At 63.8% G+C, this 21,807-nt stretch overlaps 1 protein-coding gene across 1 annotated transcript in view; it reads right to left on the bottom strand.

Annotated features, from left to right (window-relative positions):
* The window catches only part of Wnt7b (Wnt family member 7B), a 42,924-nt gene that overhangs the window by 17,321 nt on the left and 3,796 nt on the right, over nucleotides 1-21,807 (bottom strand). Inside the window, exon 2 of the mRNA XM_042667358.1 lies at nucleotides 4,296-4,522. Within this exon, the coding sequence (XP_042523292.1) occupies nucleotides 4,296-4,522 (227 nt within the window). The remainder of the gene's footprint in view (nucleotides 1-4,295; nucleotides 4,523-21,807) is intronic.

Genomic DNA, 21,807 nt, shown 5'->3' with positions numbered 1-21,807 from the left:
CCCCGGCTCTCCCTGGGCAAGTGCTGGGCACACAGCACTCCGGCCCTGCCCCCTCGCTGGCCCAAGCCGCCCCCGTGCCCTCCACGCTCCTGCAGTGCTGGGGAAACTCAGCTTCCTGGTCCCTTGGCCTTGCGCATGCGAGCCGGCCCGGTCCTCCCTGTGGCAGGCCACTCTCTCAGGGACATCTCTGCTGAGAGCCCTAGCTGCCTCGCTGTGGGTCCTCAAGAGGTCTTGGGGGTCTGCAAGGTTCCAACATGCCCCGAGACACCACAGACAGTCAGGAGGTCACAGCCTCCCCGGTTCCAGAAGCCAACCGTGCTGGCTCAGCTGGAGACCGGGAGGAGCGCATGGGCGGAGGGAAGCCTAGCGTGCATGGGCGGAAGGAAGCCTAGCGTGGGCCTTGGGCCTCGCTCTAGAGGGCAGAGCAAGTGGCTTCTGAGTGACCCCAGGGAGGGGCCAAGGAGGAGTCATCCCAAGAATGACCTATGACCCAACCCCATGCCCGGGGCTCACACCTCCTAGTTACTCAGAGGGCTGAGATGGGAGGATTTCAGTTTGAAGCCAACCGTGGGCAAGAAAGTCTCCAATTAACCAGCAAAAAAAGCCACACGTAGAGCTGTGGCTAGAGTGGTAGAGTGCTAGCCTTGAGTGAAAAATCAAAGACACTGCACCATGCTCTGAGTTCAAGTCCCAGTTCCAGCACACACACACACAGAACCCAAGATGGCGTAGTGAGCACCTTGTCCCTGGAGGCCCACCAGCCATGGCACAGCTGCGGGAGAAAGGGTGGGCTTTGTACAGGGGCCCTGGGGCCCTTTCAAAGGCTCCCCCCCCCCCCGGGTATCAAGCCACAGCACAGGCCCAAGGCAGAGCACAGGCCCAAGCCACAGCACAGGCCCAAGGCAGAGCACAGGCCCAAGGCAGAGCACAGGCCCAAGGCAGAGCACAGGCCCTGAAGCGGGCCCTCTCCTTCTGGGGTCAGTCGTTCATTAGCACTGCCCATGGTCCACACGTGCCCCAGCTGCCCAGGCCTCAGCACACCTATGACACGGCGGGTCGGAGCACAGCCCGGAGAGGAGGGGCCCTTCCCAGACCCCAGACCGCAGCCAGGTGCCAGCAGGAGGTCCTTGCATAGCACTGTGTGGCTGTGGCCAGGGCCACCCTGGCTGAGGGCCGGGCCTTTGACCCAGGACAGCGAGGACCCTAGGCTGGAGTCACTGGTTAAAAAAACTTGTCCATGCTGAGCTCCCGTGGCTCCCACCTGTCATCCTAGCTACTCCGGAAGCTGAGAGCTGAGGATTGCAGTTCGAAGCCAGCCAGAGCTGGAAAATCCATGAAGCTCTGATCTCCAATGAACCACCAGAAAAACCGTAAGTGGCGCTATGGCTCAAGTGGTAGAGCGTTAGCCTTGAGCTGAAAAACCCAGGGACAGTGCCCAGGCCCAGAGTTCAAGCCCTACAACTGACAGAAAGAACAACAACAAAAACCCAAAAACCTGTCCACTAGGGGTAGGAGGCAGAAAAGGCTCAGGGCCAGCACTGCACCGGCTCAGGCTGGAGGCCAGAGGAGGAACACCAAGATGGCGGGAGCACCAGAAGAAGGGTGGAGAGGCGGCAGGTGCCAGGCCGGGCTGGCTTCTGAGCGCCAGGGAGAAGAGCAGGGGTGAGGCCTGCGAGGCCTGCCCACACCCTGGGCTGCCACAGGGAGCTACTGTGGGCCATGACTGCGTGGCTACTGTGTAACCGGGTGCAGGAGGGCCGGGCGGGCAGGGGCGGGGAGGGCTGGACCCTGGAGCCACCCGGGGCTGCGAGGCTGCGTGGACAGCGGAAGCATTGCAGGTTTCTGTGCGATGCCGGACAGTCAGGCAGCCGGAGGAGCTGACACGGTGGCAGTAAGAAGAGGGTGTGCCGTAGTGCCAGCGCTCCCGTGGGTCTGTGGCCCTTGGAGCTGTGGGTGACAGGGGCAGGAGCACCCAGAGGCGGGGCACACCCGGGCCTGGGGGGGCAGTCAGAGACTGGCTTGGGAGCCAGAGAGAGCGCACCATGGGGACCACCTGGGCCACTGGTGGCCAGACAGGGGCAGTGGTGTGGCAGACCGTGCGACAGGGAGAGTGCCAGATGGGCGTGGACAGCTGGACCACAGCGTTCACCTCTGAAAGCCCGAGGAGGCAGGAGAGGCATGGCATGCATACTCCCTGGAGGCAGAGCGGGGGCCACGTGCATTCTCTCCGAAGGGGACCGGGACGGGGGCAGGGGGAGGGGCAGAGCCAACGGCTGGATGCCTGGCCCCAAGGGAGTTCGGGGTGGGGGCCGCCCGGGGTGGAGCCCACCTTGAGGCTAAGGATGGCCCTGGCACCCGGACATCAGTCCTGTGGGCAGAGCTCAGTCCCTTCCGGCTTGGTCCCGGCAGCCGGCTGTGGTGCTCAGTGAGGCGTCCGGGCGGGGGTGGGCAGCAGCAGCCGCTTTGCTCCTTGGGGACAGGGCAGAGGCTGGGGGCCACGCCCCCCTCTGCCAGTCCTGGTGGCACCACCCCCTGGGGGAGGCTGGGGCTGGTTTCCCAGCTGCTCACACGGCAACGCCATCAGCATGGCCCGAAGGGCCACAGAGCCAGAGCCAAGCAGCTTCTCAAAAGGCCCCCGAGCCTCAGTTTCTCCAGGAGCTCCACAGCTTGGCAGCCCTGGGCTGGGGGGCCAGGCGGGCAGGTGGGCAGCTGGCACAAGGCAGACACTCATGCCAGTGCCCTACCAGCCCGCCGCAGCTGGCACTGGAGGGAGGGAGCTGCACTTGGGTGGTAGGCCCCGCGGGAGGAGGTGGTGCCACCCTGGCTCTGCCAGGCGCCACCCACAGCTGCTCACCGCAAAGGGGCCCCCAGGGACTTTCCCCTGCGCCACCCTGAAGCCCCTCTGCAGCACCGCCAGCCCTGCAGAGCAGCGCTGGCCTGGGTCCCGGCAGCTGTGGGGCTGCTTGGCAGCTCCGGGCCTCTGGGTTGGAAGGATGTGCGCTGTGCGCGCCTGCGGGCCAGGTAGCCAGCAAGCCAGCAAGCCTGGCTCCGGGCTCTGAGCCGGACTCCTGCCACAGCCTGGAGAGAAGCTGAAATCACCACCGCACTCTCCTGCTGACAGCAGCCCGGGGCACCTACTGTGCGCAGACACTGGCAGACACACAAGGCAGGCTGGCAACTCCCGGGGCCCAGGGCCACTGACTGACAAGGCCAAGGTTACATGATGGATTCAAAGCATGTTCCCTGATCCATGACACGGCGCTCTGAGGACAGGAGGGCTGCCGCGAGGGTCCCAGCAGGGACACCGGGCCATCCCCACGTGGCCGGTTCCCATGGCTGCTCTGCGTGATTCAGCCGGTGTCCGCCTGTCCCCCAGCCCAGTTCCACACTGATACCTCCGAGCCGTCAGCCCTCTCGCTGTGGCATTCCCAGGGTCCCCTTCTCGCTGCCTGCACCCCCGCCAGCCTTCCCGAGGGCAGCTACTGCTCCCCTCAAGTCCCCAAGCCACCTGGGAAGTGCCACGCTGTCCCTGCTTTCTGGAGAAGAATGGAGGCATTCGCTGGGTGCTGGTGGCTCACACCTGTAACCCTAGCTACTCAGGAGGCTGAGAGCTCAGGAGGGAGCTGGAGAATCCATGAGAATCAGCAAAAAGCCAGAAGTGGAGATGTGGCTCAAGTGGCAGAGCACCAGCCTTGAGCTGTGCCCTAGGACCGGCACGTGCATACGTGCATGCGCACACGCGCGCACACACCGCAGGGACCTTGGCCTGGATCTGCCACGCCAATCACCACAGCATAGGCCCTGCCCACCACCCTGTCTGGCCACACCCCCAGTCACCAGAGCGCAAGCTCTGCTCACTTCCCTGCATGCCACGCGCCCATCCGCTCCTGCCCGTGTTGAGCATGGTCCCCCTTGGCCTCACAGCCCCCATCCACACGCACGAGTGCGTCCCCACCTCGGGTGTCATGGTACCCCAGGGGTGCAGCCACGTGAGGGGCTCCTGCGCTCCCCACCCCGAGCCCGGCCTGGAGCAGGGCCCCGCAACAGGGTGCTAGGCACGTCGGAGTGTGGAGGCATGCGCAGAACAGCGACGTGGGCGGCCCAGACCCCGCCCCCCCCGGCCCCCCCCCCTGGCGCCTGGGCCCCCGGCCCCCCGGTTCCCCAGCCCCTGCCCCTAGCCCCCACCCCCGGCCCCCCCAGCCCCCGCCCCCCTCCTGCTCCCGGCTCCCCCGCCCCCACCCCCAGGACCCCCGGCCCCCGCCCGCGGCCGGCCCGCGAGCCCGGACAGCCCTTACCTACTCGAAGCTCCTGCCCGAAGACGGTCTTCTCACCCAGGGCGGAGCAGTTCCAGCGGCCGAAGCGGAACTGGTACTGGCACTCGTTGATGCCCATCTGCGCCCCCTCCCCGATCACAATGATGGCATCGGGCCGGCTCTGGCAGATGGCCCGCTGCCGGGGCGCCAAGCCGGGAATCTTGTTGCAGATGATGTTGGCTCCCAGGGCCACCACGGATGACAGTGCTCTGCGGAGACAGGGAGGGGACCCAGCGGTGAGGCTGGCGGTGAGGCTGGCGGTGAGGCCCGAGCGGTGAGGCCAGCAGTGAGGCCAGTGGTGAGGGCCAGGATGGCGAGGGCCAGGTGGTGAGGGCCGGGTAGTGAGGCTGGCGGTGAGGGCCAGGCAGTGAAGCCTGGGAAGGTGAGGGCCGGGCGGTGAGGCTGGGGCGGTGAGGCCCGGGCAGTGAGGCCCGGGCAGTGAGGCCTGGGAAGGTGAGGGCTGGGCAGTGAGGCCGGGGTGGTGAGGGCCAGGCAGTGAGGCCTGGGCGGTGAGGCCGGGGCAGTGAGGGCCGGGCAGTGAGGGCCGGGCAGTGAGGGCCGGGCAGTGAGGCCAGTGGTGAGGCCCAGGCGGTGAGGCCGGCAGTGAGGCCTAGGCAGTGAGGGCCGGGCAGTGAGGGCCGGGCGGTGAGGGCCGGGCGGTGAGGGCCGGGCGGTGAGGGCCGGGCAGTGAGGGCCGGGCAGTGAGGCCAGTGGTGAGGCCCAGGCAGTGAGGCCGGCAGTGAGGCCTAGGCAGTGAGGGCTGGGCGGTGAGGCCGGGGTGGTGAGGGCTGGGCAGTGAGGCCCAGGCGGTGAGGCCGGCAGTGAGGCCTCCCCGCCAGCAGCCCGGCCTTCCTCACCCCTTTCCCCCACTGACTGTCCTCACCAGCCTTGTTCCTGCCCACCAGGAAACAGTGACCCATGTCTTCAAGGGTCCTTCTCCATTGTCCTGGCCTCCCCCGAGTCCAGGGCCTCCCCGCCTCCCAGCTGCCAGAACCACAGACTCTCAGCCCATGGCCTGGCCACCATCTCCAGGCCTCTGGTTCAGACCCAAAAGCCCTCTCCCCTTGGAAGGCCACAGTCACGGCGCAGGTCCCCACAGGGTGTACCCAACTCCCAGACCACCATGCTTAGCCCCGGGGTATAGTTCCTGGCTCCCTTCTCCCGCTTCCGGATTCCTAAGCCCAGCAGCCTCAGACCCCAGCTCCAGCCTGTGTAACCCATAAAAGATGTTCCAAGTCTCAGTTTCCTACTGCACAAAATGGGCACATAAAACATCTCCTCCCCTGGGTGTCTGTGGCTCATGCCTGGGATCCTAGCTACTGAGAAGCTGAGAGGTTCAAGGATCTAAGTTCAAAACTAGCCTGGGCAGGAACGTCAGTGAGACTCTTTAACTACTAATGAAGCTAGAAGTGGTGCTGTGGCTCAAGCGGTTGAGCTTAGCCTTAGGTGAAAAACCTCAGGGACAGCACCCAGGCCCTGAGTTCAAGCCCCAGGACCAGCACGCACGCACGCACGCGCGCACACACACACACACACACACACACACTACCAGCACACAAGCAGCAGGAACAGGTCACTCACTTCTGGGAGACCAAGCACATCCAGGAACCCAGCTAATCACCCCCACTGGATGCTGGTCTTGGCAGGTGCCACGCTAACCAGGCCACGTGGGGCCCTGAGGCTGCACCAATAATTAACCTCCTGGCAGCCAGCAAGCCCACTCTCCCTAAAGGTGTTGTAGGGAGAGTGTTTGTTTGTTTTGGTAATGAGTTGAAATTCGCATAACATCAAATTAACCATTTTAGAGTATACAGCTCCCTGGCCTTTCTGTACCCGCGGCGTTGTGCAACTCCAGCTTCTATCAAGTTCCAAGATGTTGTCATCACCCCAATAGGAAACTCCGTCCGCATTGCAAGCAGCAGCTCTGTCTGGGCCTCGCGCGCCCCGCCCCCAGCCGCCCCGGCCCGCCAGCCTCTAATCTGCCCTCGGTTCCCACGGGGTTGCAGTTCTAGATGTTCATGGAATCTTACAATGCATGCAGTCCTGTGTCCCGGCCACTCTCCTTGAGCAAAGTGTTCCACGGTGCATCCACGCTGCAGCACACCAGAGCTCTGTTCTTTTTTAAGGCTGAATACTATTCCACGGCACACAGGCTCATGGCGGATGGTGCCCTGACCCAGCGGCCACACTGGCTCTGGCGGTCATGTTCAGCTCTTCGGGTGCTCTGGTGTTGCTGGGTGTTTTTGCTTTCGGAGGAGTGGCAAGCAGACTGGTTTTCAGCACCCCAAAAGGAACCCAGAGATAGAAGGAAAAGGATCTGGATACAAAACAACAGACTGCGTGTGCTTAGCCAAGCAGAAGGCCACCGGGGGTCTCCAAAGCTGATAACCAGGCCCCGGCTGGAACGGGGTGGGGGGGGGACTCTTCATGCCCACTGGGCAACGGCCCTTCCTTGAGACATGGTGTTTTTCCAGGGCAGCTGGACAGTCCCCGTGTGGCCCGAACCCCAGCACGTGCAGCACGGGCTGCGACACTCAATCCCCCGGGTCCGCCTGCCTGCCCCACCCACTAATCTCCCCCCCCCCCCCCCCCCCCCCCCCCCCCCCCGTCTCCCACGGGCATAACGGGCAGACACGCCCCAGGCCGGCTTTGAGGAAGGGCGTGTGGACGGGCGGGGTGATGCGGGCTGGAATCTGGGGAATTCAGCCTAAAGTAACTGTAGATCCTCGGAAGCCAGGCTGGGGAATGAGGTGGACCAGAGCCACGCTGGCTCACAGCCACTCGGGCCCTGGACCAGCAGGACTCCCCTCGTTCCCAGACTCCCCACAGACTCCTGCCACAAAGCCCCGTGGTTTCCTGGGGGACGGGGCTCAGACAGCACAGCGGGCAGCCTCTCTGCCCTGAGGACCATAGCTAGTGCTCTCTGCCTGAATGAGACCCACCAGCACCCATTCCCTCCCCGTCCACCCGCCCCCCCCGCAGGTCTGTGGGTCCCTCTGCCGAGGCTCCTCCCCTGCCGCCCGGCAAACTCTACCCCAGAAAAAGCCCCAGCCTGGTACCATGGCCCTCAGCAGGATGCAGCGGGGTCCTGTGACCCCCTCAGACCCCCAGTGACCACCTTCTCCCAACTCCCCCACGCGATGAGATGTGACACAGGCCCACAGCCCGGTCTGAGCAGGGTCTGGGTCCCCGGAACGGCGGCGGCGGGCTCCCTGGGCTGCCTGGAGTGGGCGGATGTGTACATGAGCAAGCCGTAACCGACAGCTCTACCAGAAGCAGTTCCACGAGTTCAAGGCCACCACACACCCCGTTTCAGAAAGGACTGAAAGATGCACGAATGGCAGAGGAGCCGAGCACAGGCCTCGACCTCGCTTCTGAGGGAAATGCCAGCTTCCACATCCTACCACCAGGCAAGTGAGCTCACCAGGCAGCAACGCTGGGGAACGGCACGTGCCAGGAGCCCAGGGCCTTCCTGCACCGCTGGGGCATGTGAGGGGCTGGGCTCGGTTCTCATACCACCCACAGCTACCTGGATCTACTTCTTGTTCCACTGCCAAAAGAACTGAAGACAGGTGTCTAAACAAAGCCTTCCACACAAATGCTCCCAGCGGGCACCATTCACCATGGCCAGTGAGTGGAAACAACTCGGTGATGGATGAGCGGAGAAACACAAAATGTGGTATGTCCATATAATGGAATATTATTTGGCTGTGAAAAGGAATGCAGAACTCATTCATACTACAATGTGGAAGAAGCTCAAAAAGATGATATTTAGAGAAAGAAGTCAGACACAGAAGGCCACAGGCTGTCAGAGTCCATTTATTCGCGATGCCCAGAATGGGTAAATCCATGGAGACAGAATGCGGATCTGTGTGTTGGAGGAGTTGGGGAGGAGGAAGCAGGGAGTGGCTATTTGGTAGGTGTGGAGTTTCCATTTGGAGTGATGGAAAGCTTCCGGAACTAGGTAGAAGGTTGCCACAGAAAAATATTAGATGGAAGGCTGCAATATACAAATACCAAATGGTAGTGACTTAGATGCTTTCGAGTGGTGAATCTTACTGTATGTGTATTTCAATCACAATTTTTTAAATGAATATGATAGGACCCTTGGCTGGAGGGAAGGCTCGGTGGCAGGGAAGTTTCCAGAACCGCCATGGGTATGGGGGCCAGTGCACAGGTTCAAAGCAGAACAAGCCGTTTTGGCTGTTTTTGTTTTCTTTCCTTTTTGCCCTGTTGGTTGATCTGTCTTCGGGAGGGTGAGGAGATGGAGGGACAAAGGGTGAACAGAGGCAGCCATGGTCCTCACTGGACACCAAGTGGGAAATGAACTCTACAACTCATGGATGGGACGGGAGGGAAAACCTGGGGGACAGGGAGGGAAGGGGGGACATGGTCCAAAGGGAAATGCGCTCTCTACCTGCTCACGTAACTGTAACCCCTTCAAATAAAAATAAATTTTTAAAAGGTGAATCATAGCTGGGCACCAGTGGCTCACACCTGTCACCCTAGCTGCTCAGGAGGCTGAGAAATGGGGATCATGGTTCAAAGCCATCCCAGGCAGGAAAAACGGTAAGACTCCTATCTCCAATTAACCATCAAAAAGCTGGAATTGGAGCTGTGGCTCAAGTGGCCATCCTTGAGCAAAAAGACTCAAAACCAGTGCCCAGGCCATGAGTTCAAGCCCAGGACCAGCACACACACGTGCACACACACACACAGGTGAATCAAATCTTCGGGTGACAGAGTGTGAGCGACCAGATAGTCACTCAGAAGTAATTTCCAGGTCACCTTTCTTTTTGCACAGGGTGTTTTCCACGACTGATTCTAAGCGTGCCCCTCGAGCTGCTGGATACTGCACAGTGCTGCCGGGTTCTATTGGATCAAACCTTGGCAGCCCTCACTCCACAGCGGTAACCACAGCCCAGAGAGGCTAGAGAGCTGCCTAGGTTGACCAGCCACGCTGGGGACTGGGGTTCCGCTTCCAGAGCCCAGGTGGAGACTGAAGTGTAGACCAGGGAGCCACCCAGCAGGCCCTGGACGCCCCTCCCCTTTGCTTGTTTTAAAACATGAACACACCATGCAGACCAGCCCCCTGCCTTCGCCTCCTGAGTGCAAGGATTCTGGGTGTGTACCACGACCCCTAGCTAGATCCTCGTCTAGTTCTCAGAAGACAGCTTAAATCACCACCTCTCCCCCGAGGGCTTTCAGGGCATCCATCATTCCTTCACTCACTCATTCATTCATTCACCCATCCATTGGCTCATCCATCCTCCAGTCACAGCGTTGGGAGTCTGCCTGTGGTCTAGACCCCTCCCACCCATCCTGAGCCTCCTCCGAAGCGGGCCCTGCCTCCGGCAAGCCTGGCTGCGGACAGGGCGGGCATCCTTAGAAAACCACCTGTGGGAACTGGTATGGAAATCCTTGGCCAGTGGCTTCCCCAGGAGCCAGGCAGCAGGCGGACTGGGCTGTGCGCTGGGCTTGCTGGGAGCCTAGGTATACCCCACGCCAGGCCCCGTGCTCTCCCCGAGGGGGGAAATCCTCTTCCCGCCTCAGCTCTGCCAGGTGCCTGTGGCCGGGCCGGGGCCGGGGCCAGGCAGGCCAACGGGCCCATAAGGGGCCCAGGCAGGCCGAGGGGCCTAGGGTGACACTACCACGTGTTGCTGACTTTTCCATGGAAAGTTCTGCTCTGGGCTTGTCCCTCTCTGCTCCAGGGCCTCAGGACACGGGCAGGATGCCAGGAGGAAGAGGCCAAGCAGGGAGCCTGGAACTTTCCTTCCCCCCCCCCAAATAAAACCGTTCCAAGGAGAAGGGGCTCAGCCCGGGCAACAAGCGTGTGCAGGAGAGACTCAGACTGGGTGCAGAGGCCAGCAGAGGGCTGGTGGGGGTGTTTGCTGCCATGCCCTGGCACTGGGCTTGGCAGAGGAGTGCCACCCTGAATAACAGGAAAATCCTCCTCCCTGCCAGGGTGGCCCCAAGGAAATGGGGCTTCCTCAAGGATGAGGGGCTCAGGGTGGGGGTGATGAGGGCACCCCGGCCCCCTCTGCACTGCCCAGTGGCAGGTAGACACCCGCCTGGCCACAGGGGGCGAGGTTTACTGCCGTGCCAGCCAGGTGCCAGGACGCCCGCCCACCGTCCTCTGGGGCAGCCATGAAGGCCGAGAACTCTGACTCCTCTACGCCAGGAGGCCTCAGACCATTCCCGGGCCTCCGGGCCTCCGTCTCCACCTCTGTCCGTGGGAGTGAGCCGGCCGAGGCGCAGTGGGGAGGCCCATGCTGGGTAGCTGGCCCGGGATGCCGTGCAGCCACCAGGTCATCCCTGACCCTCCAGGCTGGGGCCACACTCCTGGCCGGTCCATGGAACGCTTGGCCCCACGCCCCCAGCCCACACGGGGGCCCCCACCCAGGCCCAGGACCCCCCAGCCCGCCCTGCCTCCCTCCCAGTGAGCTCGAGCCACCCCGGCAAAAGGGCTGCTCTAGACCAGGCCCCGCCCTGCCAGGACAGCCTTCCTCCTCCACTGCTCTCAAGGGGAAGTGGGTGCACTCAGCTGACAGGGACCCGAAGGCCAGGCTGGGGGGGGCAGTGTTTCCTCTGAGCCATCCTATCCACTCCCAGCCTCTGGATGACATCTTTGCTTCCTTCAGAAAACACAACTCCTTCCAAAGTCTGCCCCAGCAGGTGGAAGTCTAACCTAAGTCCTTCATGCTGTTGGATTCATGCTGGAGACAGCACCGAGGATGGCTGGACTGGGCTGAGTCCCTGCAATCTGCCATCAAAGCTTCAGGGTAAATCCGTCATCCTCACTTTCCTGGAACAGGAAGCTGGGGTCTAGGACGGTTTTGCTGTCTGTCCAGCTCAGGCGGACGGAAGAGCAACAGGACCAACCAAGGCAGCCACCAGCCCTTCCCTGCGACACACCACCCCTGAGACTCACAGAGGTCAGGGGAGGGCAGGGCGTGGGCAGGCCTGGACTGGGGAGGTGGACTGGGTCTCCCCTTAGTCGGGAGGAAGAGCAGCCAGGCCCCCCCCAGGCCCTGGCCCTTCGCCAGCCCCTTGGCACCAGCCCTGGGGCGGACACTCAGTGGCCACCGCCGCATGCAGGCAGAGGACACGCTGTCCAGGCCCACGCGAGGGGACAGGCCTCCCCGGGCACAGTGGCTGAAGCATGTGGAGATGGGGCGTCCCCTGCCCTCGGCCTGAGTTCCAGCCAGGAAAGATGAGGGCCGCTCAGATCCCCCACCCCGCACTCGTGGACCGGGCAGTGGGGTTGGAGCCACCCCAGAGGACAGGAAAGGACGCTGACCCAGGCCGTGTCCTTGGGCTTTGGTGGTCAGAGAGAAATGGCGGTGGCGCCAGACACGGGGAACTGAGCAATCCTCACAACTGTTACGGCCTGTGGCCCAAGGGGCCCCAGGACACATCACCCCTGCAGTGCACCCCACAAGCCACAGCCTGAGACTGAGGTGTCCCCCCGGAGGGCAAAGGGCGGCCGCTGACCGGCCAGCCCTGCTCTCGCCTCTCCTAGAAGGGGATCCGAGGACTCCATGGGACCCCCCGCCCCCATGGGGGCCCCCGGGGGCTCCCAGCCTGGAATACTCTCTCCGAGGAAGCCACCAGGCCGGCCGTGTTAGGTGTCCAGGACCTGCGCAGGACCCACCTTCCAGAACCAGCCTGAACCCCCAGGGCCTGGAGGCTCCTACCCTTCCCGCCAGAGCCTGGGACCAGAAAGGGTCCCTGGGGACAAGGGCACTCCCTCCCTGGCTGGCCGGAACCTCCTTTGCAAGCTTGCCCCAGTGTGAAAGGGCTTCCCCAGGGCAAGACCACATCCACTGGCCCCTGGCCCCTGGCCCAACCCACAGGCCCCAGCCTGAGCCCCTCCCAGCACCAGCTGGAGTCTACTTCTGGGTGGTCTGATTGGCGGGTGTGGGTGTCAGTCATGAAGCTGGACCTGCGCATGCCCCCTGGCTGCTTCCTCTCATACCCCCCCAGGATTCCACCCCCTCTTCTGCTGATCCTGAGTCCTGCCACACCAGCTCTCAGACCTGACACCCCCCCCCACCCTGACACCTCGCCCCGGCCCAAGGTCAAAGGCCATTTGGGTCTCCCCCCCCCCCATCACCAGCCACAAACTCCACACCTTCTAAGCCCCTGGATTTGAATCCCCTTCTTCCCTGCCCGCCTGGGGGGCGGGGTTTGGGGACCCTCCACCCCCCGGAGTCCGGGCGGGAAGGACAGGCTGAACGAGCTCCTTCAGGCCCCGCACTGCCCCAACCAGCTGCCCAGCTGCCCAGGCAACCCGGCCCACGCTCGAGGCCCCCGGCACTGCGCAACGCTTCCTTCTTGGGCATCCTCAGGCAAAATATTTGAAGAATGTTCTAGTTATCTATGACCGGCCAGGAAGGCGGGCCTGGGTCCGCTTGTCCAGGAAGTAGCTACAAACCCCGCTTGAGTGGTAACTGGACCCCAACCTCTCTCTCAGGTGGGAGGGGGTGGCTTCCAGCCCCTGAGGGGCAGGAAGGGGTCCTCCCTGGTCCTGGGGCCCCACAGGCTCCCCTGGGGCAGGGGGCTAGTGAACCCCTATTCCTGCCTGACATCTGGGGACAGGAATATCTTCTAGGGCCCGGGTCTCTTGGCAGACCTCTACCCACGCACCACTGGGCACAGGTTAGCCCAAACCACCAACTTCCTCTGCCCCGCTGCATTAGCTGCTGCTCGGGGCTAGAGAAATCTGACCAGGACCCAAGAGCCGAGCGGGAGCTGGGGCTGGGCACCCTCAGGGCCACGGGAGGGGAGAGAGCGGCGCAGAACCGGTCTGAGCAGGTCCCCCGGCCTCAGGCCACCTCTCCTTCCCCTGGCCCTCTCGGCTCCACAGGGGGACATGGGGCTGGCGGGGATGGGGGGGGTCCCCATATAGACCACCTGGGCTGTCCCGAGCCTCAGTCTTCTCATCTGAAAATCAGGGACAGTCTGCCCTCCTTAGGCAAATGGCCTTCCTTTCTCCTCGCCTGGACAAGAAGAACCTGGACCCAGGAAAAACCCTGCACGGGTGGAGGGGGGGCAAGCAGCTCCTGCTCCGGCCAGCCTGGCCATGTGCCTGTGCCCTGGCCTGCACCTGTGTGGGAGGGGGGACACCCTTCTGATGCAGCGTGCGCCGCTGTCACCCCGGTACAATCTCCCCCCACACGCAACTGCTACACAGGAGGGGTCTCGCCAGCCCAAACGAACAGCGAGGCCACCAAGAGAGACCACCCAGAAGGGCCCTGGAGTCAGCCAGGGACTCGGAGAGCCCTGCAGATACCCCCAGGGCTCGGCTCAGGAATGAGGTCACTCCTCTGCCCTTCCCCGCCCCTGTGACTCCTGAGGAACCGAGAAACTGAGATTACAGCCCAGGCAGCCCTCAGGCTGGAAGCACTCACCTGCTGACTCGCCTCAGTTTGCCCGTCTGTCCTGGGGGAGTCACTCTGTACGGGTGGGGCCTCTGCAGGCACCCCTGGCCCTAGGTCCGGCCAGCTTTGATCTTTCCACACCACCAGCCCAGCTCCTTGTCCTCGGTGTCCTGGGGCCCCAACGCCAGGCCCGCAGGCTCCTCGCACCCCAGGGGGCAGCTGGCATTCCTGCCCTGGTCCCCCCGGACCCCACCTTGGAGAGAAAGCAGGCTACAAGGAGGGGACCCATGGCAGGGGTGAGGACACTGGGGTGGACAGGCCCTGGCCAGGTAGGTGGTGGAGCCACGGTCAAAAGGGACAAGGGGACTGGAGAGGACTCTCGTCCCCTCCAGATCTGTGAAACTGAAGCCATCCAGTTGTCATGACCCCTGACCTCGGGACTCTGACCTCTGACCTCAGAAACGGCCACGCCCCTACCAGGATGCAAGGCCCATCACGACCCTCTGGGATCAGACGTTTGCCCTCCGGGGAGGGGGCACCCTACCACGCCGGCAGCCAGACAGCCAGACAGGAAGTCTGCCCCCAGCTCTGCCTGCTCCTCCCAGCTCTGCCCCCAGCTCTGCCCCCAGCTCTGCCCCCAGCTCTGCCTGCTCCTCCCAGCACGCGCGTGCGAGCCTGGCACTCTCCTGATGCACATGGCCCAGGGAAGCCACTACACCTCACGCCTGCCACAGCACGGAGACCCCAGGGCGAGGAGAAGGGTGCCCAGCCCTGACACCCCTTGGCCTGGCACGGCTTTGGGCGAGAGGTCAGGTGCCCCGGAGGCTGGGGTGGCCAGGACACCCTCAGAGGCCAGAGAGGTGGGGCTGCTGGGGCCACACACCGTCCCGGGGGTCAGACCCGGCTTCACCCCGCTGGGCCTGCCAGATACCCTGTGGGGACCCCTCTGGACACAGGTCCCCAGTGCCCTGGACTGTCCTTCCTGTGCCTCGTGGCCTCCGCAGCCAGCCGCCTCTGCTTGGATGCTTCCAAGAGGTGCACTCACTCCCTGCCTGCCCACCTGTCCCCCATCTCCTGTCACAGAGGAGGCTCGGAGAGGGGCCACACGGCACTCCCGCGGGGGAGGAGGCAACGTCAGAGCCCAGGGCAGAGGCACGCAGCGCCCGCGCTCGGCTGGGCTCCGGGGCATGCTGCGGCCAGCGCTAACCTCCCCGGGGAGGGGGTCTCCATCCAGGAAGGCAGGGGCCAGGCCGGGGCAGTCTCCCATGCAGACCCCTCCCCAGCTGTCCTACTCAGGGAGAGCTCCCCTTCCAGTGCTCTGGGCCCCGTCCAGTCTTTCTCCATACTGTCCTCCCGCCCCACAGGCCAGGCTGCTGGCCCTGCCCCCCCCCCCACTCCCTGTTCACACGGCACTCAGCACCGGGCACCACAGCCCACTTCATGAGGCTGGGGCTCGGGGAAGTCACCTGGGAGGCTGGCACGCCCACCTGGTCCTCCACGCCTGTGGCATTGCCACCAAGGGAAACACCAACCCCCCAGGCCTGGGATGGGGGCTCCGTCCCAGCCCACAAAAGCACGTGTGTGGCTGCTGGAGCCAGCCGCTCCTGCAGCCCTGCCTTTATAGCACGCAGACTGTCCCAGGAACCTGGAGATGTTGGGAACAAGCTGGGGGAGGAGGGAGGTTGCTATAGGACCTGGACATTGTCGGCACCCTGTGGCAAGTCCTAGCCCAGCCCCCACTGCAGCTTCCAATTGAGTTTGGGGGCAGTACCTGGGCTGTGTACATGAGAAGGTTCGGAATGCACTTCCCGCCCCTCCTGGCCAGACTCGTGCATGGGCAATGGGACTCCAAGACTCAAGGGGAGAGAGGAGGAGGGGATCTAGACCCACCAGCTAGATGGGGAAACTAAAGGCCTAGAGAAGAAGAAGGGTGTCACAAGCTATGGCCAACACGGTCCGGGACATCACGGCTTCATTCACATGGACACACGCTGGCCGCCGGGCCGCCGGCCCTCCTCCCAGCTGGCCTCGGGGCCCTGCACAGGAAGCCTCCTGGCTTCCACCTCCACGATGGCAGCTGTGGTTCTGGACCCACCGCTGTGGGCAGGAGCGCCGGGCACAGGCTGGGCGCCTCTCGGCCAGCGGTTCCAACCAGCTGGTTCATGCGTTGGTTTCTCAACCAATGCAATGAACTGTGAGTAGAATTCGCCAGAGGCTAGAAACCCACATTAGGAAGCCGTCCTGACAGCGCTAGGACCTCAAAGACAGACAGACACGGGTTCAAAGCTGAGCTCGGCCACTTTGCTGTGGGTATGACCCTCATGGTATTTCCCTCCCGGCACCAGTACACAGCCCCCAAATGGACCCAACAGCCCAGCCCAGGCTGCAGGTCCTGAGCATGCCCTGCGTGTCCAGAGACCTCAGAAATGGGAATTACGACTCGGGCCTTGGTCCCTGGGGCAGGTGGTCACCAGACAGGAATCCCCAGCATTTTTTTTTTTAAATATGATCTTCCTTTGTAACCCAGACTGGCCTTGAACTTAGCATCCTCCCCTCCCCCCCCCCCCCCCCCCAGTGCTAGGATTCCAGTCATGCATGCACTTCCACACCCAGCCTCAAAAAGCCTTTTTAATCAGTGTCACTACTGAACCTCCTCAGCACCCAGGTCATACTAACACTTGCCGGGGGGAGAGGCAGGCGCCTGGGTCTGGGCCTCTTTCTCCCAGAGGCCCAGCTACCAGGAACAGCTCCCATAGGGGCATGGTGGCAGGATTTCTGAGCACTAGGGTCTCCAAGACAGCAGAAGGTTCTGGAAGCAGAAGACCCCTCAGGCGTTATGGGATGGAACTCCCTGGAAATGCTGGCTCAGGTCCTTTAGGGCCCTGGCAGCCAGCTGGGTGAGCCTTCCTCCCCGCAACCCCATCCCTCCTCCCCCCCTCCCAACCTCTGGTGCATCTCCAGACTGATAGCTGTAGTGGCTACTGGGCTGAATTGGGCCTTTCCCTGTCCCTGTGGCCGCCTGCCCTGCCCGCCAGTCCCCAGCACTGATTGCAGCCACCTGCTGCAGGTGACCAGCATCCCAGGCCCCACCCGCCACCCTGCCTCACGGCTGGCTCTCAGCCTGGCCCATCCCATTGAGAGCAGCACGGACCACATCCCCGCTGCCCCGCACTGGACCGGCGTCCCAGGCCAGCAGGGCCCATCCCCAGCTTGTGTGCCCCGTGGCCGGAGAGCCCCCTGCTCCCCCCGCCCCCGCCAGCAGCCAGGCTGCCACGCTGGAGTCCACGCTCAAGCACAGGGTGGCCTGGGCTGGGGGCGGCTGGGGGGAAGGGCCCGGCTGGCGGCATGGAGAGACAAGGGAGAAGAGCACACCTGTACCCACCCCCACCCCGCAGCCGGCCCGGGGGAGGCCCCCAGCCCCACACCAAGGAGGGAGGACAAACGGCCGTTTTGTCCTTGGCCAGCAGCGGCCTGCACCACACAATGACCCTTTCATGAGTCTGAGGGAGCCCCTGGCCGGGGTTTCATCTGACAGGGGAGGGCGCCCGCCTCCTGTCCCCTTGGGAGGGGAGCTGAGCCCAATCTGCGCCGGACGCAGGGCCGTGCAAAATGGAGGGCTCGGGAGAGCCCACTGTGGACCCTCCAAATGCCAGGAGCCCAGGAGAGGTTAGTGGACAGACCAGAGATGGTCTCTTCAGGACACTTCACCCAGGGCCTGGGCTGGCAGGTGCTCCGGGTCTCAGAAATGGAAAGTGCCACCCCCCCCAGCCCCGCCACCCCCCTCCAGGCAGAGCGGTGGTCCGGGTCAATCCCAGGGAAACACCCAAGGCCGTCTCCCTGCCTGCTCCTCAGGGCTGGCGTGGCACTGGGGGCCGGCGGGAGGACTCGGGGCTGGAGGGTAGACACAGACGTGCACCTGCTGTGTCCCCAGAGGAGCCCGCAAAGTGCGCGGCTGAGGAAACAGGCCGGGTCCCCTCAAACAGAGCTCCCGCCCTCGGCCAGCTCCCCACAGTGTCCTGGGCACCCTGAGCTTGGAGGTCCTTTCCAGCCGGAGGATTTCCCTAAGCAAACAACCTGGTTAGAAGCCTGCAGCCACAGGGCTGGGCCCTGGCCCTGGGTAGCCGCAGAGGACCTTCTCTTGGGACCAGTACTCTCTGTCTGCCCCTGGGTGACAATGCCCTCGCACATCGTTTCCTTTCCCAGGAGTCTCCTCCACCCTCTCCTTTCTTCAGAACCCACCGAGGTACATCCCAGGGAACACTAGAGTCCATCAAGCCTCCCTGGACAAACTCACCCTCGGGGCCTCTCTCTGCTCGAAAACCTGACAACCCCCCGTTTCCTGAGCAGCCCCTGCATACCGGACATCTCAGGAGAGAAGGCTCTGGAGGACAGGACAGGTAAAGCTGGGCTGAGAACCCAGATTTGGCCATCTGAGAGTCACGGGAAAGAAAGCAGGCTCCAAAGGGGTCCTCATTCGGCCTGCAACCTGAGCTACTCAGGAGGCTGACATTGGGAAGATCGTAGTTCAAGGTCAGCCTGAGAAGAACGTTCACAAGATCCCATCTCCACCAATACCTGGCTGGGCATAGCGGCAGGTGTCCTGCTAGCCACGTGGGAAGGGAAAGTAGGAGGGGTGCAGTCATACACAGGCTGGCCGCGTGTAAAGGTGAGCATCTACTTGAAGAATAACTAAAGCAAACGCAAACAGACTGGGGAGATGGCTCTCGTGTCAGAATTCCTGCCTTGAAAGCTGGGGGCCCTGAGATGAAATCCCAGTGAAATGCCTGGGGGCTTGGGGGGTTCATCTTCCACAGGCCCAACAGCCACTGGGCCCCTGGCATCAGGAGGAAGCAGCCCAGAGCAGTCTGCCCCACAATGCGCCTCTTTCCCCTTCTTGTTTGGTGAGTGGATCGCGCCAGGCGGTGGGCTTGCTTGTCTTCCGTGGTTGGCGAGGCTCCGTGTGTCAGGGCTGCTTGTAGTTAAGATTTTTGCCAGGTAACCCTGTGCGCCATCACACTCCGGAGCTCTGGCCTTGACCTGAACCTTCGCCCCCTTGACCAAGGAGGAGACAGATGCCCAGAGAGTCCCTCTGCACCCAGACAGATGCCACCCCCTGGGCCAGGAGCACCACGCTGACCTGCCTGCCCCCCTTTAACCCCCCAGGCTGGGAGGCCAGGGGGTAGGCCTGATTCAGCACCCAGCCCACCAAGGGTCATCCCACAGGGCTTCTGGGCCTGCGGTCAGAACCACGGGCAAGGCCACAGAGGGAGTCGGGAAGAGGCCTGGCCTTGGCACAACCGTGGTGAACACCCCCCGCCCCCCACAGCCAGGTGGTCGGTGAGTAACCGCCTGTCACCCATGAGTCACCCGGCTCTCCAGAGCCGGCGGTCACCATGACAGGCCGCACCGGAAGACCTGGGGAGGAGGGGGGGTCGTCACCACCAGCCACCACATCTGGGAGAGGAAGGCCAAGACCAGAAAGGACCTGCCCAGGACAGTGACCCATCCTGGGCCTGGCTCTCAGCCTGGGGCCAGGCCCCCACACCAGCTAACAAAGCACCAAACCTTCCTTGTGGCCCGTGGTCCTCCCCTGCCCCCGGGAGCCCCGCGGACCGGCCCTGGCCGGGGAGCCCTCACTCTGACAACACAGGCACAGAGAGGCAGGGACTGGCCAGAGCCGCCCAGCCCAGCAGGGCTTCACTCAGAGTCCGGCAGGGGCTCAGGACCCTTCCAGGCCAGCACACCCGTCCAACTCGATCAGTGGGGGCAGGCATCTGGGTTGGCTGTGTGGACCACAGCCCGGCAGCAGGAGCTGGGAGCGCAGCCCAGATGGAAGGGTTAGGATCAACTGTCCGCCAGCGTCCGCCATCAGGGCATGAGACACCTTCTGGAGAGCTCTCTGCACCAGAGAACACACCCTCCACCCAGCGCGTCCTCAGCTCCCACAGGCGGCCCCTCGGGAGGGGAGAGGAGGGGGGTGACCCTCACCACCTTCTTTAGTTCTCAAAGCTCTTCGGCCCTGGCCGCCTTGGCCACACTCCACCACGGTTCTGGGACTCAGGGACCAAGGGTTTCTCGCCATACATACTTTCTGTTCCAACTGCCCAGTGCCCACCTGGGCATCTTGCACCCCAACCAGTAAACCCGGGGCCGTGCATACCACCTTCTTGTTGAGCTGACCCTTGCTTGGGAAGGTCAGCCTTTCCCCTGGGGGCTGCACCAGGCCAGCCTGGCACGCCGTGCGAGCTGTTGAGCGCAGGGTGGGGAGCGAGGCTGCCTGCTGTCACCCCCATCACGCTGGCCCCACCACAGGCCTAGCCATGTTTGAGAAGCCCTTCCTCAAAAACCAAACGAAACAAGAAAGCAGCCCGGGAAGCTGGTGGCACAGGTGGGCCGAGCCTGTGTGGTAGAGGATGGCCCGGGTTAGGGGAAAGCCTGGCTTCCTACGCAGACTGCCACCACCTGCCAGAGAGCCCCTCCAGGCGGCCATGGGGCTTCCTCCTCTTCCCACCCACCCCCTCCCTCCCGCCAGACCTCCCCCGCCAGGACCCTAACACCTCCCCGGGAACCCCAAACCTCAAGACCAGCTCCAAAGAATTTCTCGGGCAGAGTAGCCGCCAGAGCTTCCGCGATTGAAATGCCAGGATTGGGGGGGGGGGAAGCTCCACACCCCCCCCCCTCCACACCCCAAACCCGAGGCCAGGATACCAAGGCCCCTTCGTCCACTTGGAGCTGGGACGTTCCCACCCCGCACTTCCTTAGCCTTGGAACCAGGCGCTGCGCCATGCCCTGCCCGGCCCTGCCCCGGGGGGGGGGGGGGTGGCTGCCGCCCCCCACCCCAGGCCATGCCTCCACGGCCAGGCCCGAGCTCCTGCTGCCGGGACCTTGTAATTACGTCCCACAGCCGGGAAGCCGCGAGCCTCGCAGCATCTGGCTGCGGTTGCGAACTTTTGTTTCAAGATGCGCAACTATTTTTAGAAGGAAAGCGGGTAGGATAGTAATTTCCTAGGGGCTGGAGGAGCAATTGGCTGTGTCTTCATTAAAAGGGCTGGGGGCTCGGCCATTTATTAGCGGGCGGTTGCTTGGCCTGGGCTGCCCGGGCTCCGCTGCCCCCTCCGGCCGCTTCAGGCCACCCCGAACGTGGCCCGCCTGCTAAGGAGGGGCGGGGGAGGGGAGCAGGGGGAGAGGGAGGGCGCGCTGCTCTGAGGTTTAATCAGTAGCATCCAGCTTAAATTCTCCCCCAAACGGCGGTTCCATAAATCAAACTTCTTTTTAAATCAGAGGCCAGAGCATATGCGTCCCATTAGGAATCGGGGGAAGCCACGGTTTCGCGGACGCGCCCCCTCCCCCCAGCCCCGGACCGGGCCCTGCTCGGAGCTTCCCGGAGCTCGAAACCACCAGAGTGCGCTCCCAGGCCTGGCCGCCGGGGCGCACGCACCCTCCCGGCTCCCAGGTGAGCAGTCCCAGGCCGGGGATGGGATGATGGGATGGAGGCAAAGCCTCCCGTGGCCTCGGGGTACAGCCGGACCCTGGGGACGGGGTGCAGCATGCACGTGGGGCGGGTGCGCGGTGCGTGCGCAGTGATGCCCGCTCGAGGTAGGATGGGGAGTGAGCAGGTCTCCGCTGGCCCAAGAGGCCGGGACCCCCACCACCCGCCCTGCTGCCCCGGGACAGCTCACCCTCGCAGGGGTCCCCCAGGGGGTGTGGCCAGCCCAGGACACCCCACGCCCCCAGGACACCCAGCACCCCGCCCCCGCGGCCCCATTGCTGCTCCCTGCCCGCCCTGCTCCCCGGCCGCCCGCAGCACTCACAGGTAGCTGCCGCTGGACAGGAGGAGGAAGATCTGCGGGCAATAGACGGAGAGGAGGGCGCGGCGCGCCGACAACAGGCGCATGGTGGTGCGTGCACGCCCCCCCGCAGGGCTCCTGTGCCCAGCCGAGGCCGGGGCGGCCCCCGCCCGTCCCGGTGCGGGGCAGCGACTCTGGGCACTAGGGGCCAGGGTTGGCCGGCTGGGGGCCGGCGGTCGCCCGTGTCCCGCCGCCAGGGCCGCACATCATGCTGGATCTGGGGCCGGCGCGGTGGGTGCTGAGGCAGAGAGGCAGGGGCCGGCC

Source organism: Dipodomys spectabilis, unplaced genomic scaffold, assembly GCF_019054845.1.
Source record: "Dipodomys spectabilis isolate Male_0828 unplaced genomic scaffold, ASM1905484v1 ptg000392l, whole genome shotgun sequence".
NCBI lineage: Eukaryota > Metazoa > Chordata > Mammalia > Rodentia > Heteromyidae > Dipodomys > Dipodomys spectabilis.
This window is presented reverse-complemented; position numbering and strand designations above follow the sequence as displayed.